General features: G+C 38.8%; 1 protein-coding gene across 1 annotated transcript in view; it reads right to left on the minus strand.

Annotated features, from left to right (window-relative positions):
- The window catches only part of LOC143017798 (uncharacterized), a 28,929-nt gene extending 11,760 nt beyond the window's left edge, over positions 1-17,169 (minus strand). Inside the window, exons 1-2 of the mRNA XM_076172693.1 lie at positions 16,377-17,169; positions 437-572 (exon numbers count right to left, since the gene is read on the minus strand). Coding sequence (XP_076028808.1) covers positions 437-572; positions 16,377-17,104 — 864 coding nt within the window. The 5' untranslated portion in view covers positions 17,105-17,169. The remainder of the gene's footprint in view (positions 1-436; positions 573-16,376) is intronic.
- Between the last annotated feature and the right edge of the window lie 286 nt (positions 17,170-17,455).

Raw genomic sequence — 17,455 nt, forward strand, 5'->3', positions numbered from 1 at the left:
CAGAGCTTAACCCCTTCCATACGATGACACTGATGTTGGCATCATGAAGCATGAGTGGGTATACAAGGATACAGGCAGTGTCATTTTGATTATATTTATTTTGTAATTGTAGTTGAGTGACCCCTGTATTCTGTGAACAAGCTTGATCATATTTTCTGTGGTTATCAACATTCAGGGTGAATCAAAATGAGTAATACAGCTGTAAATTTATATTTTACAATGCACATATTGTGATATTTCACTGAATCATCATACATCATGCAGCTGACACTGCTCATGAGAATTCTACTCGTATTGAAGAGGTTAACGGTTCCCATGCTGCCACAAGGTAAAATTACAATAAACGTGACTGTTGTGCACAGACCCAGGTGAATGAAGAAATTCCATGAAAAGAGGCAGTTATACCAGCAGAAGCAAAACCATCTCTGACACTCACATGCCATGAAGCTCCAGGACCTGCTCCTCCCATGAAGATCCAGTCAAGGGCAGAGGCCTCTGAATGTAGTGGCAGAAAGGAAGGGCGTGGTGCTAGATGCCGCAAGACATTGCTCACACCAGGGGAACAATTGCTCCTGTTGAAATAAATTTATATAATTTAGAAAGGCTGTCACCTCTTTAAATAGTTATAACTAATTATTAATTTATTAATTAAACATTTATCAGTAACATGTCTGTGTTATACTGGTGTGGGATTGCTGGCTGAAAGTACTAGAAGGAAGGGAGCATGTATGAAAAGGTGTAATATAGTAAGTTCATAGAGATTTTGGCCCCAGTCACAACTGAGTATCAGCCCCTTAGGGTTGCACTTCCTGATGGGGGTGAGGAGGTGGATGGGCTTTGGAAATGGGCAAATCTGCTGTCAATCTTACAGATGGCTCTCTTAAGTTTGTACACTTTTATTACTTCTGATAATTAATCTCATTATTCCTTCCATTAATTCTTCTTCTGTGTGGTATCGTAGAAGTCGGATACAGACTACTCCCACACTGGTGTTATATGTATTGTTGTTTGAACTGGGGTACCTGTCAGGGTCATTAGGGTTTTAACTTTGTCATACAAAGTTCTTCATTCTTGTTCTGTTGTCAGGGTATCTCCTTGGAGCCACATACCACAGGGAGTTCTACATCAGTCTTCAAATTCATTATATACTCTCATATGGCATTTGTTATTAATTCATTGATTTGTTGTTGGGAGATCTTAGGACCAAGAATCTTGGGTAGTCCTGTTCAGGGTCCACTTCATCTTGGTGTGGGTCCGACTGACAATTAGTAGAGCTTAGTAAGCTTAGGAATGCTAAATTTCTTAGTGGGATTGCGGTTTCAATAATTAATTTTGGTTCTTGGGTCTGTTGATAATGGTAATAGCAGCAATTATTCTCTGTAAAGAAAGTGGATTATTGTTCTGGTGTTACCCTTATTAATTGTTCTTGAGTTTGGAGAAAGGCCTCTTCACTTTACTCACAGGGAAGTTTTGTGGAGCAGGGTGGGAGTACAAGAGGGACTTTGGATTTGAGAGGGTTGTTGCTACCTCCCTGTTATTGTTGTCTTGTTTTCATTATCATTGTTATTCATACCACATTATGAGAGACCTTGCTGGTTAGGTTTTGGGAAGCTATATGTAGAGTACCTAGCCTTTTCCACATGTGGGATGAGCATAGCTGGCCCTAAATAGGGATGCTCAGACATGTAAGTGGCTGCCAAGCTGTGCAGCTTCTCATCCTTACACAGGGTGACCACTGGTCCTCCACCTGCCTTGTAGGTTATAACTAAAAGCTTCCAGAGATTACCATCTTCTACCTTTACTACCCTGCACCATCATGGTAGGGTTTATTATTGTCAATGGTAAAATGAAGATATTGTTAGTTACTGTTGCTCCCTAGACTATCTGTCCAAGAGGTCCCATCCCACTGAGGAACACCATGGCTGAAACAGGGTTTACACATATCCCTTATTGAGTGTGTATTGTGTTGTTGTTGTTGTCTGTGATTGTGTACAATGCAGTCTTCCATAATGTGTTGTATAGTGTGGGATGAAGTGTTGCATCCTAGAAAGTTATCTGTAATGCAGTCATCCAGCCTCTTCTGGTAACTTAGAAGTGCTGGATAGTGGCCACATCACAGTCTGGCCAGGTGGACTCTGTCCTTACAGGGGAGAGAGGGTTCAGAGAGATGGATATAAGGGGGTCTGGCATGCAGCAATGTGTTGTCTTTCAGTTTATTGATGAGCAGTGAGTGATAAAAATTATGGATATGTTTCTGGAGGCTGATGTCTGGTGGTTGTGGAGGAAAAGAAGAGGGTATTTGTATGTGGTATAGGTATTCTGGTGTTGTTTTGATGTTTTTTGGTGTGTGCGAGTGTTCTGCTGTGCAGTGTAGTAGGTGTGCTGGGTTTGTGGAGGCTGCAGCAAGTTTTGTGTGCCTCTCATATAGAAGAGACTGACTGAATGTACTGCCAGTTTCAGTCAATGCCTCACTCTTGGCAACTCCTAGGAGCACAATAGGTGGTGGGGCAGCAGCTGGTCCTCCTTTTCTAGGTTTCCAGTCCCTGAGATTTACTTCGAGATCCTGCTGGTCTTTCCTTGGTAGTGAAATGAGGTGAAGAGTTTCAGGGTCTCAAAATAAGATTCATGATTAGTATTGGGTAACTGGGAAGTTAACCATTTCTTCTCATTTGATGTCATACAACATTAAAGAGAGAGAGAGAGAGAGAGAGAGAGAGAGAGAGAGAGATTGTGCCCACAGCTATATGAAATTGTGGCATTAGAACAAAATTTGTCAACTACATCATTTACTTGATGTTGGGAGTTAGTTTTTCCCTTCAACATTGGCCCTACCTTCGGCCAAATAAAATAGACGGGCGTTTATTTTCAACCCTTTCGATGTCCAGCGTGTACACGTGCGCGCACACGCATATAGAGCAAGCAGAACTCCAACATCTTCAAACCAACTCTCCAGAGACCATCTATTGTCCTCCAGATCCTCCCAAGGGGCAGTCTATTGTTCCTAGTGACCTGAGGATCATACTTTCCAGCCAACGCCCAGAACTGAACAATAGAACCCGCTAGCATTTCAGGAAAAAGCCCGACACCTGCGTCGGACAAAGAGACCACGCTACTTGACTACAATGAAGAAGGGCGACTATCCGGCGCCTGAAGTTGTCGCTCCAAACCAACACGAACCCTTTTGTTATATCTTTCCCAATGTATATATGGCAACCTTTGTAAATATTTAAAATCTGGCAACCCCCCGAGGTTACATTGTATGTAGAAACCAGGAAGAATACTGGAACAGTAAAGAAAAGACACTGCTCAGACTTTGTCTCTCCCAAGCACCAGTATATTTATGTAAACAAAAACTACACATCAATATCTGGTGGCAACCGTGGGATACGAAGCAACAACTCTACCATTCCTCCGAAGCAACAACCCTACGACAGTGGCTCCGTTTGAACATAGCGATCTCCCAACACAACCAATCTTAAACGACGAAATCCAGCATCGCTATGAGGCACAGACCCCTCTCCCCTGCATAACCAAGTATCACACACGATGATATCCCTCTTAGCTGGATTACTCAGCATCCTACTACGAAGCGAAGAGTACTGGTTTCCCAACGTGGGATCCTAAGCAACAACTCTACAACACATTAGACAGAACAGAATCTATAGCTGTCATCATAGTGATGTGATTAATGTTTCGGGAAAAAAAACAATCATGGAGCATTGTATGACACTGAAAAAGAAGACTTGTGAAAAAGATGCAGACAGCTAAGGTTAATGAAGTGAGGTTGTGAAGTCCAAGAATGAGTTGAATGGATGGGGTGAAGGTGGTCTTGAGCAAGAGGTGAATGTCTGTTGAGCAGGGAAGGGAGAGGGCAAGAGATAGGTAATAGCAGAGAAAGTTTGTGAATGGATGATAAATTGACGTGGCTTGAAAGGATCATAGATGGGGACATATACATATGACAACAATGATAGTGTAAGTTGGGTTGAAAATCCCATAATATTACTGATAGGCGGTGTTAACATCCAAAGGCCCTAACCCACCTTATATGGGTGAAGGTGGCCAAATCAAAGCAAATATTTTTGTCCTAACTCTGTGGGAGGACAGTAGTCATTACTGTTCCTCACCACAGGATGCCAAGGCAAAACGAAGTGGCGGTTAAACGGATGCTAGAATAGCGGCCCGAACTTGACAACTTTAAATTAATCCCTGAAAATTAATATATATATATTCAAGATACTGAACCTACAAACTGAATAATCCGACATAAAAATAAGTATATTAAATTTACTGCTACTATTACTACTACTACCACCAAAGATTTTTGTAGTACTGCCTGATAATGTCGATTATAACAACTTGCAATACACGCTTTCCGAATTATGCCGCTCAACTGATCGTGTTCGTGGAATTCCCACTGGTTGCTGGTGATAATAATAATTAAATAATAATAATAACTAATAAAATAACAATCATTACTATAACAACAATGAAGGTGGTGGCATTAACTACCCCGACTCAAAGTACGTGAATACCTTTCCTCCTTTCCTCATCTTTTGCATTTCCCACTTAAAAATTTCAATATAATTAGTACTACTTAACTTTTCAAAATGTTTCTACCTGTATATCCTAATACATAACATATATATATATATATATATATATATATATATATATATATATATATATAATTTCAGTCAGTGAGACAGCTATGAAGCGGTCAAACACATGGACGCAGATGTCACTGCACTACCGGAAAAAAGTCACGCTTGGTTCCAGTCGGACTATTCTGGGGGCTCTGCAGAACGAAGATGTAGTTCGTGTTTGCGTGCTCACAAATCATAGTTCCTCCCATTTTCCAATCATCATTAAACCTTATCACCTAACGTCTCACTCGCTACCAAGAATGGGTAGTTTGAAGGGGGGTAAAGTGTAATTGGTGTATATATCTACTATAGTTATTTCTACAACCTTGCAAACTGTGATAATACATCATTCCCTTGATATCTTTACCATGTATTACTTGCCTCTTCATAGAATACTCCCAATCATAAAGATACAATTTGAAATTAAAATTGTATAGTTTCCTCTGCCCTAAACTTGTGATTTATGTCCTTCTTTCTAACTAATCCTTCTTTCCATCCTTTCCAATTTCAAACTCAAACCTGACCAGCCGCTTCACGCGTCAGTACTTGTGTGTAGTGGTCTGTGGCCACCGCAGCACCCTCTTTCCGTTGCTTTCTCTCCCACGTCTACTAACCTCTCCCAACTTCCTTTTGTTCTCGCCCAATCATATGTTCACCCATGAACCATTTCCTACCTTCGCAAGCACTGTGTTGGATCGTTTGCTACAAAAATGACACCATAAATGAGTATACAATAATTTAGCGGCAGCTAGAAGTATCAACCGGTGCAAATGGGACAGAATAGTCATGAAACGGATGTATGTGTATCCACATATTTTCCTAGTATATCCTCGTAAATTTATATGCACTCATGAGAACACGGGGAATTCTTGTAAAACAACAAACATGCTGCATATATAATTTCCAAAATTCACATTATTTCAGATTTGAGTGACATTGTTAAGCCTAAAAATTATATATACTAACGAATTGAAAATTAATGAGATGTCGCTTATATAATTTTCTATAAATTGTGACATGTCGCTGTAAATGACAGCTATGACTATCATAAAGAAAACTAGAGCCACGTTTTCTTAGCGTTTGTTCGATGTTTTAAATGTTACTAATATGCCTCACATCTTAAAATATCTTCAGCTTTTACAATATTACTAAAATATCCAGGATTGAACGAATACTCGGAAGCTGTATCAGTAACTGGAAGCCTATAGAAATAATAAATTATCGGAGTCACTATCGGAACCAGAGATAATTCACCATGATTTACAATATTTGAAACGATCATTTAGCATTAGCATTACGGTTTTTGGGGGTAACAATTAATGACACATCAAAATAATTAATATGTTATCATTACTAATAAGTATTTGGGGAAACTGCAATGAGGAAACTGTACGAGGAATTGATGGTGTGAGTAGACTTGGAACTTGAATGTGGCAGAACGAATGGAGAGTGGATGTACATGACGCGGCCCCAATTGATTTAATCTAGACTGCTCTGTATATTTCTCGAGTGGATAAACGGGGGCAGGGTTATCATGTAATAAAGACGCAGGGAATCAGCCCCGCCTGTGGTGTTTGCTGCATTACCATCCGAACAGTGTGGGAGGGATTGGGGAAGGCCCTCCATCCATGGTAAGCTACAATGGAAAGGGCAACTTTTATTTTATTATCATTTATCATTATTAATTTTAAATGAGCGTAAGACGAGTGCAGGGTGAGTGTATGCTTTGACTAGGACAACCAACCTTATATGGCTGAAATCCCTGTTAGCATATGCATTACCATACCTTAAAATCTAATTTTGTTCACTAGAAGTAACAGAATTTATATATGTATATATATATATATATATATATATATATATATATATATATATATATATATATATATATATTGTATTGCCGTCTGAGGCATTACGAAAGGTAAACACTATAAGAAATTACTGTAAACGTGGCGGCACACTAAGCATTTCTCACTAGCATGTTACTCGCTTTTGGTCTTATTTTGCTAGGAAACTCTTGCGTATCCGACACACAGGGAATGTTTTGCTAATGTGTTTATTGCTAGTGACTATCGAAAACAATAACAAAGCTTTCCACCAAGTATTCTGCTAAATTTACAAACAATTCTATTGCGGTAGTAAAATAAATGAATAAAAAAAAATAATATTGTCTTTAACGCTCTAATAAGTGTACAGTGACAAATATAGAGAATATAAAAAACTCACGCATAACCAATAATATGCATGTTTAATTCTTAATATTTCACATAAAAACTCCAAGAATGGTGGCTCATTTAAGCACTGGAGTAGTAAATCTTGTCATTGGTTCTTCCCAGCAAGTTCCCCACTTTTCCAGTAGCAAGAGTCAGTAGCATGCTACTCACTTTGGATACCAAAAATCAAAGTGAGTAGCAAAGACAAGTAGCATGCTAGCGAGAAATGTCTAATGTGCCGCTACCTTTCATCCCTATCCACAAAGTTATCTGATCTCTTAAAATAACCAATTGTTCCGGCGCTCACTACATAGTTACTAAGTCCATTCCATTCGTTAACCACTCAGTTGGTAAATCATTTCCTGCCTATCTCAGGTATATTTCTCGAATAATTTTGGCTGCAACGTGGATGAATCAAACATTAGTAAGAATAGTAGGAAAACTGCAAACCGTTGCTCAAACTGTTCATATCATTCCTACACCTTCCCATGCCTAGACTTCGCTTTGATAGCGTTCACAACCGTCACTCCACCGGTCCGAGATCGAATCCCGCCCAGGGCTGAAATAATTTCAGTATCGCTGCCCTGTAAGCCGTTACTCCAACTCTCGTGGGTGGGTGTAAGGTCACAGCATTACTCATAGGTCGGTCATATATGAACTCAGAGCTCTCATCCGTCGGGGGTAATTGCTGTCGATCACGAGTCTCACACGTGGCCCAAGACCATGGCGGTTAATCACCTCAAAATTCCCGTTCCTTCTCTCCCACTGATTTAATGGTAGTGGAATAAGTTCCACTACCGAGGGAAGGAGTCACTATTTCATTTTATTTTTACTCTGCATCAAATGTATATGTATTCCATGTATCTCGCCTACCCACTAACTTCATAACTATTTATGTACTTCTGTTCGTTACCTCCTGGAGAGCAATTCAATCCTGAACGAATTACCTGCGTCCATTAATTAAATTACAAGGTAAGTGTGCTGTGGAACTCCATTTAAGATTTATTGTTTTCCTCCTCTTCACCCCCATCTCTTCTAAAACAAATCCTACTTCCAACCGTACCTTATCCGTGCAAATGCTTACTCGCGCTTTACCCATCCAATCTCCTTCCATCCTCGGCCAACACGCGAACCTCGACGTATGCACGCAACGCAGAACCGTGTACAGGAACCAATAAACGAACGCACGATCAGCGCCGAGATAGCGAGAAGCCTACTTCCGCCTACTCAGCAGTGAGCTTCCGCTCCATATGTTATATGCACTGCCTGTGGTGACGTGATACACTGCATGTCATACAGTTTGTACCTCTTCCAAGTGCAGACTATACGAAAAAAATATAAATATATATACATACATACATACATACACACACACACACACATATATATATATATATATATATATATTGATGAAGGTGGAAAAAGAAGTCACGGGTCTAGTTCCGAGTTCCTGAGTTTATTCCTGACCGGTTTCGCTCTATGCTTCTTCACAGGAACTCGGAACTAGACCCGTGACTTCTTTTTCCACCTTCATCAACTTGTCACAATGTACCAACATATATATATATATATATATATATATATATATATAGTTACATATATTTATATATATATATGTACTGTATATATATTGTACTATGTGCGCGCGCGTCGGGAGTTTCGCCTACCTCCCACGCTTTGACGGAATACTAACCCATCTGGGCCCGTAGTATTTTCAGCAGAATAAAATATCGTTTTGATGTTACCCAGAACACAATCCCCAAAGCGCAATATGGTACTTGTGGGCCAAACGAGACACCATTAACCTGCTTAAGCTCGGAATTCCTGTCCAGATGAATAAAATCGCTATCTGGTGTTGGTCCGAATATATCTAGAGGAAAACGTCTGGCAGTTGTTAAAGTGCTCCGGTACATGGTAACAATAGTCACGCCGCCCACTGAGCCGACGGTTCCGTGTTATCATGCTGGGCTATTTTTCCATCAGCCTGTTGGAGCCGAATTGCTGCTCACAGCTTTCGGGAAGGAATCTGATTTGGTGGAGGAAAATAAATTTCTTCCAGTATATCAAAATAGTTTGTCATAGATATTTTACGTGGTAAAGGGAAATGTAAAATCCACCCCCACCCCCAACACTATAGCTCGTGATACATAAACTAACCTAGTCTATATTAGTTAGGGTGGTGATTCTACAGTTGATCAGTGGGGGAGATATTCTACAACTGACCAGGAAAAAATTCTGGAGGTGGTCGAAAAATAGGCTAATGTGATAAAGCCTTGAAGGTTCCACGCAAGTGCAATCTGCTATTGATTTGCCAATATATCCAATACATATGCGATACCACATACAGCAGTCATTATAACATTTTTGTGATTTTTTAAAGTTGGTAGTGTTTATTTGTACTGACTTTTTTCACTGTGCTGAAATTAAATAATATACTAATTACAGAACAGTATTAAGATTAGATTTGAAAAAAGACAAATACGAAAATAAGTGATTAATAGCTTTCCATTCTGTCACAAATATATAAAGTCTACAAGTTGTAAGTTGACTGAGAACCTGGGGCCAACCAAAATTGTTCTCAATTGGGCCAGCACCCCGACAATAGGACTACCTGAGTTTCACTGTTATACCTCCCCTCAAACCGTAAACGTATACAGTATATATCTACCCATAAAAAATGTACACTGAAACACCACATCCCGTTTATTAATTCAACTTTATTTCAATGTAATATTTACCAAACGAAACGAGACCGGTACATAGGAAGAGCGCTAAGTTACTGTGCCCTGCTGCTTGAAACATAAAATGTAAACAGCGAAACAGATTGCGACTAAAAGGCCACAACAGAATCATTACGCATAGTAAAATATAAATGTATATCACATAAGACATTATATAACCTGTTAGCTGTTACTTTAAAGTTGGTGATGTTATATGCTGAGCAAGTAATCACTGACCAAGCAATTCCACAAACCAACAGACGGGATAAGAAACACCGTTTGCTTGTACGCCTCCCCGGTTGCAAACTGGAGAGTGGAACGCTTCACCCTCGAACACTTAAAAACTGTTCGCTTTTTTATAACTTTTCTTCATTAAATCTGCCCGTTCCATGTGATACTTTCCCTTTTATTCTGGCTGTTCCTAGGTAATTTTATTCATCTCTGTGGAACTTTCTTGGTAGGAAAAAAGTTAAAATAGCGGGGGAACGCAAATACATCCCTCTCCCCAATTACACTGATTAAACCTAGTCATACCCCTAATTAGACGGTGCCGTCGGTCTACAAGCCACACGCATTGCTAAACTCTAATCACATTTGCGTGTCTGGCAGGAGGGTTAAAATTTCTCGCTGCACCAATGACACATAACAGAGACAGTATCGCAATTCTCGACTGAGAAGAAAAAATACAACAATAACTCCAGAAACGATTCGTACACCTCCGCGTCTCCAGTTTTGTCGATTCGGACTAAAAAATGTCGTCTTGTGTGGAGCGTTCTGTATATCACAACGAAACACCTGTCTATGCAACTGTACTCTATAACGCTAAAAACAACTCATACTCACACAAAAATACATTATATATATATATATATATATATATATATATATATATATATATATATATATATGAGAGAAATTCGGTAGTATCAGCGACATCAATCTGTGAAGGTGATTTTACGGGTGGCCGAAAGCAGTGGGTTCGAATCCTGCATGCGACTTTCAATTTTTTTTATCAGATATATATATATATATTGTCACATATATTCCCATATATGTAAGGTGGGAATAGTTTATTACTTTGGATAACGGCACTTCGCCATTACGTGGGGTGTCAAATTACAGGACGAGTACGGGAGGACGCGTGGAGTATTTGTTCTAACACTCAGCCTAGAACGAAGGAGAACGTTTTTAGTTAATTGACCAATGAGGTTCAACCACCATAGACACAATTCCTATGGGCCAATCAGAGGATTTTGTAGAGAAGAACCAGAGCGCCTTGGGCGTGTCAGAGTCAGTTTCAGAGTAGAGGGTACGATGTAAAGGTGTCGCCTCGAAGGGGTCGTCGACTGAAGTAAGTCCTCTGTACTCCCCCTGTACTAGTCGTAAGACAATAACTCAGCTATTTTAATCTAGTGTTTCAAGTAGTGGTGTGAAATGTTTATGGTAGTGACTTAGTGTTTTTCGTTGGTAAAGTATTAATTAATTAATTAATCTTCTTTCACCCCCGTTAAAAGTTTTCGAGCGGGAATCTTCTGTTTTGAAACTTAATTATTCATTTGAATGGAAACTTATTCACTTGAATATTCAGTGATTGTAATCCTTCATGTAATCCTATTAACTTTAATGAATAGTGTTAAACGTTATCTGTGAGTTTAATTTTTCTTGATTTTTATAATATTTTATAATATAAAATCAAGTGGCGACCTTGTAATTTCTATTGGAGTTATCCCAAAGACATGGGGTCTTGGGAACTCAGTCACCCATTCACTCTTACTATGTGTTACGAGTCTGACAACTTTACAATTTCTATTTGAGTTATCCCAAAGACATGGGGTCTTGGGAACTCATTTCACATACTTAATCTATTGCAAGTCAGATATGTGAGCGAGATTCGTAACAATATATATATATATATATGTATCTATGTGTGTGTTTACCAAACTATAGTATACATAAAAGGGGCAAAGCTCACAGGGTCCCATCTCCTACTCTTCAAATTCTCATACCTAGCCTTAAATTCATGTACAGTTCTAACTTAATCTATATCTTCGATTTCAAATTATCATAGACTTGAATTCATGTTCTGTTCCAGCTTGGGCTATATGGCCGTCTAAATTATTCCAAGTATCTATGCATCTATATTGAAGAGTGTATTTTTTCATATCCTTTAGACACATAGTCTTCCTTGATTTGTTCTCATGACCTCTTAAAGCCCTCCTATTATTTCAAGAGATCTCTCCTGTCAATGGGCCTGAATACTGTAATTATAGACTCGCCTTTCCTGTCAATAGGGCCTCAATACTGTAATCATAGATTCGCCTCTTCCTCTGATCTTTCAAAGATGGCTGACCCAGGGCTTTTAAGTCTTTCCTTATATGGTTTATCTGCCAGGCTGCAGACCAGTATGGTTACTACCCTTTGTATTCACTCAGTCTTGCCTAGTCCTTCACTCTGTGTGAAGACCATACCACCGATGCACATGGCCACTCTTGGACAGATCAGAATTTCAATGAGTATTTTCCTCATCTCCTCACTCACTTAGTGAAGATCCACTTTAATCTTCTGCAGAAGTCTGTACATCTCTTCCACAATCCTGCTGATATGTCTGTCAGATGACATATTGTCTTTTATCAACATTCCTCTTTGTTTTTGTAATGGGTTCATTTCCCAAGGAAAAATTTAAGGATGGTCTTTTCCATCTATGGTCCATTTCCAGTACATTGCCTTTTCTGGTATTGAAATTAATTTCCCATTCTTGACCCCAAGCTAAAATAGTGTCTCGATCTTTTTACAATAGTCTACAGTCCTCCTTGCTTTTTGCTTTTCTCATGATTTCTGCATTATCCGCAAACATGTTGGCATAGCTTGTTGTATGTTCCATCATGTCACTGACATAGACAAGAAATATTATCGGTGTAAGCACCGAATCTTGTGGAACTACGCATGAATATGTGCATATTTATCTAAATGATACATAAAAAATTACACGCATGGGTTCCTACCTTCAAGTATCATACCTAGTCTTATATTTGGTTATTGTTTTAGCTTGGGCACTCCTAAGCTATTCATGAATTGATACATCTGTACGAAAAAATATTTCTTTACTTTTACTTTTCTTTACATTTCATTATAATTATTATTTTCTACACAACTTGCTCAAATAGCTTCATTATTTTCTCCTGTCCATGATTATGGGAAATTACTTGGATGGAAATGATTACACTAACATTTAGATGAGGTCAGTATGTGAGAAATAGCTGTCCAATGAAAATCAAGTAATCAGCAAGTCTTTGAAATTTGCCAGAGAAAAGTTAAAAAACATTTGGATTAGGAAAGATTCTACTGAAGACAAATGTGCAAAGACACAGGAACTTGTACAAGAAACCAAAGATAAAAATGAAAGGAGGACGGAAGAAGAAAAACAGCAATTATTCAGAAAGTGGGGTAATGGTTTTGAAAAAGACATTAGGGTAATATTACACAGGAAAAAATATAAGGAAACTGAAAGTAGCCTATGCTAACATAGATGGTTTACTATTGGTCATGTTGGAAATAGATCACTTGATGGTAAATGAGCCTGATATTTTGTGCTTAGCAGACACCGAATCCACAGAAAATGTTGATTTACACCTGGGGAATAATAATTATGCCACCTGGAATTGAGAAAGAAAATATAAACTGGATGGTGGGGTGATGGTTGTCATGAAAATGACATAGTGGTGGAAGAAGCAAATCTGAATGAAGGCATGGCTGAATCAATCCACCTAATGATTAGAACTAAAGGGCTGAACAGAAGAGACCTCACAATGGAGCATGTCTATCCTAATGGCAAGAACTTGGAAATTAATCTGATTATCAAGAAATGGTGAACATGGCAATAATGAAAGGCAAAATATCAAAATATAGTGTGTTAACTAGCAGAGTTCCTTAAGAGTCAATTCTAGCACTTGTGATGTTTTTGGTCCATGTAAGTGACATGATGGATGCAAATATTATAAGATGAATAACTGATGAAGGAGATTGCAAACTGTTAAAAGATATACCTAAAATATATGCCTAGAGCCAAATATGGAAAATGAGCTTTCAACATGCAAAGTGCTGGAAATAAGTAAAAGCTCAAAAAAGGCCTTAAATGTATTATTCAATGAAGAATGAAATAAAATTGAAGGTTGGAATCAAAGGCAAGTACCTCCATATGGTGGTACTGAGAGACATCAAAGAATCGTCTCCTTCATCTATAGATACAAGACCCAAGATCTCCATCAACTTCAATTGCAACTCCACCTTTTCATGTTAGGACAGCAGACAACTACCCCTTTCCAATTACTATTAGTACTATAAGCCAGTGACACAGATACAGCCCCACTGTTAAAACAGACAACAATCCATTTGTATTTTGTCAGTAATAACCAGTGTTTCTACCCTTGGGGACAATAGTGCACCACAGAGATGGAATCATAGAAAAGGTAAAGTAGAGATTTAAGGAGGATAGCAGATCAGAGGGATGGAAGAAGTTCAATTCAAGTGTTACCTTGAGTTTCACTACGTGGAAAACCTACAGCCTACAGTGGCTGGCAATGGTCCTTAGGCCATCCAAAAGATCTCTATGGGAAGACAATTCAGATTGTTGTCTGTGTTGTATTAATACAGAAATGTTTCCATGTCACCAGCTGAGGGTGATAGGGAAAGGAAGCAGTCACTGGTTGTCAGACCCTATGTGTAAAAGTGTAAGAAATGCAGCTGAAATTTAAAGACAGGGATTTTGGTCCCGGTTTGGGAACCATATGTCATGGCAGCTTTACTGTCTATCTTGCAGGACCTGCACATGTAGGTAACTGGTATCCATCACTGGTCCCATGAGGTTAAAAGTGATCAGCTTTTTTTTTTTTTCTCAGGTGGGGATTAATCTTCATTAACAATGGAATGCTGTGCAACTCTGGTCCATGTTTTAGTCCCTTGTATAGTGACAACATACCACTTATGCAGTCATTACCCTGCATGGGGAGGTAACATCCTAATACAGACGCTCCTCAACTTACGTTTTAGTTACGTTCCGAACGGCCAAACGTAAGTTGAAAATGAACGTAAGTTGTTACTGTACTATACATCCGTAAATTCTATTACTGTATCTTACAAAACACCCCTAAATCATTAATTATACACATAACATTGTAAAATAATAACATTAATTTCATCTTACAAAACACCCCTAAATCATTAATTATACACAACATTGTAAAATAATAACATTAATTTCAAGCAACATAAATTGAGATGGTGGAGGAGGAGGGGAGGAGGCAAGGCACTTTCAGTCTGTCGTTTGTGCAATGTAAAGAATGGACGCAGCGTCATGCGTATCGTTTGAACTACGGAGAGCGCGCTAAACTAAAAAATTCACTCAAAATTTTTTTTTACAATTTTTTTTTACAGTCAGTTCAAACGTAAAATCGAAAAAACGTAAAACGAATGAACGTAAGTAGAGGAGTGTCTGTATTTCTGAGTTAAAAAATGGTAAGAGTGAGCTGATGATACTGGTGAGAAATACAGCTGTGAAACCTAACCAAGCCTAACTCTTGGTGAATATAAAGATGTTCTCCCATCTTAATCTTTTCAAGAATCACTACCGATGTTACTATTAATTTGTGGTACTTATATATTAGGTTCACGATACTTAAAATGATAAGAGCTAGGCAATGATATAGGTAAGAATTGCAGCTGCATGACCACCAAACATCATTATAAATACCCAAACATATAATTGGCCTGGCAAAAGACACCAACAGACTTACAACCACCACACAGAAGAAATAAAGCACCTCATGCTAAACTGTCTTGCACTCTCTCTTCACCAAATGACTCATGGGCTGAACCAGTGACCATGGTCATTTACACGCAAGAGAGGACTTATGAGATTTTCAGTCTCTCTTGTGATACTATAGTGTACACCTATATCCAAAAATAAATTTTCAGTTATATCTACAACTTAACACAATTCATCCTTAGCATTATGTGTTTCCATGTTTAACTAAATGCACAGGATATAGGTATGGCAACTGTACTCCGAATTTTCATGGCTAAGAGGGTATTTGTGAAAATTCGTCTCACCCTCTCACACAGCAATTTGTTGGTAATACTAGGCTGGATAGAGTGAGAAACGAGGAGGTGAGGAGGAGAGTGGGGGTGAAAAAGGAGTTGAGATATAGGGTTGATGAAAGAGTATTGGGATGGTTTGGACACATGGAAAGAATGAGTGAAGAAAGATTATTAAAAGAAACTTAACAAATTCCACTAGGAGTATGGCAGTGTTCTAAGCATACACAAATGCAACATCACTACTTACATCACTGCCATATTCATAGCCAATCATAATAGCAAGTATGGCACTGTATCAATTATGCCATATTTACTATCATGATCAGCTATTAACCTAATCAAAGCTATGAAACCTAACCAAACCTCATCTAACATACCTAACCAAACCTAACCTAATCTACCATACAGTTTACAATAATGTTCTTGTTCATAGGTCTGAACTGCATTTTACAACTTAAAAAAAAAAAAATGAATTTAGAATTAACTTAAAATTTCATCTCCAGGGCTCATCAGCTTTTGTCTTTTTGAATTTCTAACTTGATGTGGGTAGAGCTGTGGAAGTGAAACTCAGTTCAATCATGTGCACAAGTGTGCTCTACTCCTTGCCATGAAAATCTGGAGTACTGCTTCCGTACCTCTAACCAGTTTGTTACCTCAAGTATCTTAAATCCCTTCAATTAAGACAACATATTAATTATGCCTACCATCCAAAGTACCAGGGGCGAGTGTTCGGGGCGAGAGCTGCTCGTGAAGGTGGCATGTTCAGGGCCTCCTGAAGGTCTAAAAATTCACTCTTAAAAGGCAAGAACTGGCAGTGGGTTACTACATCTTCATAGGCATCTTCAATACTGTCATACAGACTTTTGAAAAATGCCGGGGAAAAGGTACTAAGGGCAGGCCAATGAGCTGCTCCTCCTCTAACCACTATGGGCACACCACTGTAAGCGTATTTCTTGAAAACATCTCCTGATACATTTGCTGGAAGTTCAATAGCATGATGAATTCCGTGACACAGTTTCGCACAATTACTTGGTGGACGAGTTGCTTCCATAAGCAGGTAGTTATTGCTCACTAAGCACTTGGACCGTCGTATCTGTTGATAGAGACCACGCAACAAAGAACCTTGGCTGACTAGTACGGCACATCCTACAACCACTAAAGCTATCTGCAACCACGTCCTCTTCCTAGAGGCATTCTTCACACACACGTCAGCTGTTGACAGATCGTTCTCAGCAGTACACTCTCTTTCATCTCCAGCACTGGATTCAGGAACCGTTCCTATTTTATCAATTGCATTATCACCTAAGCACATATTCTTTAACTGATCTAAGGTAAAGCCTTGTGTTCTTGCATCACGAACAAACTGTTGACAATATGCATGAAACAAGTCCCTTTTTCCTTTTCCTTTCAATACGTTGTTATTTTCCGCCATCCTTCACCCCACTCGCCCCCTAGTCAGCGAGTGACTCCATCGTAACCTTCGCAGTTCGGATGCAGTGTTTACGTTTAGTTGTGAGCAGAAATAATAGTGACGGTAATAATTTGTTTGCAAATAATACATGACACAAAATATTCTCATTAAAATATGTCAAATCTAAGCTACACCTAAGCGAAGTACATAAATAAGGAAGAAAAATAAAAACACATCGTAGTGTAAACTTATCAAGCAATAAGTGACAATACTATTATTATTCCACTCCTAAACCGGGAGATTTTAAAAACGCTCTTGTTGGCGCAACGGGGTACTGACTGCATAGTAACCTCCAACTAATACTTTATTATT

The sequence above is a fragment of the Oratosquilla oratoria genome, chromosome 33 (assembly GCF_046742065.1).
Source record: "Oratosquilla oratoria isolate Oo_2021 chromosome 33, ASM4674206v1, whole genome shotgun sequence".
In the NCBI taxonomy this organism is placed as follows: domain Eukaryota; kingdom Metazoa; phylum Arthropoda; class Malacostraca; order Stomatopoda; family Squillidae; genus Oratosquilla; species Oratosquilla oratoria.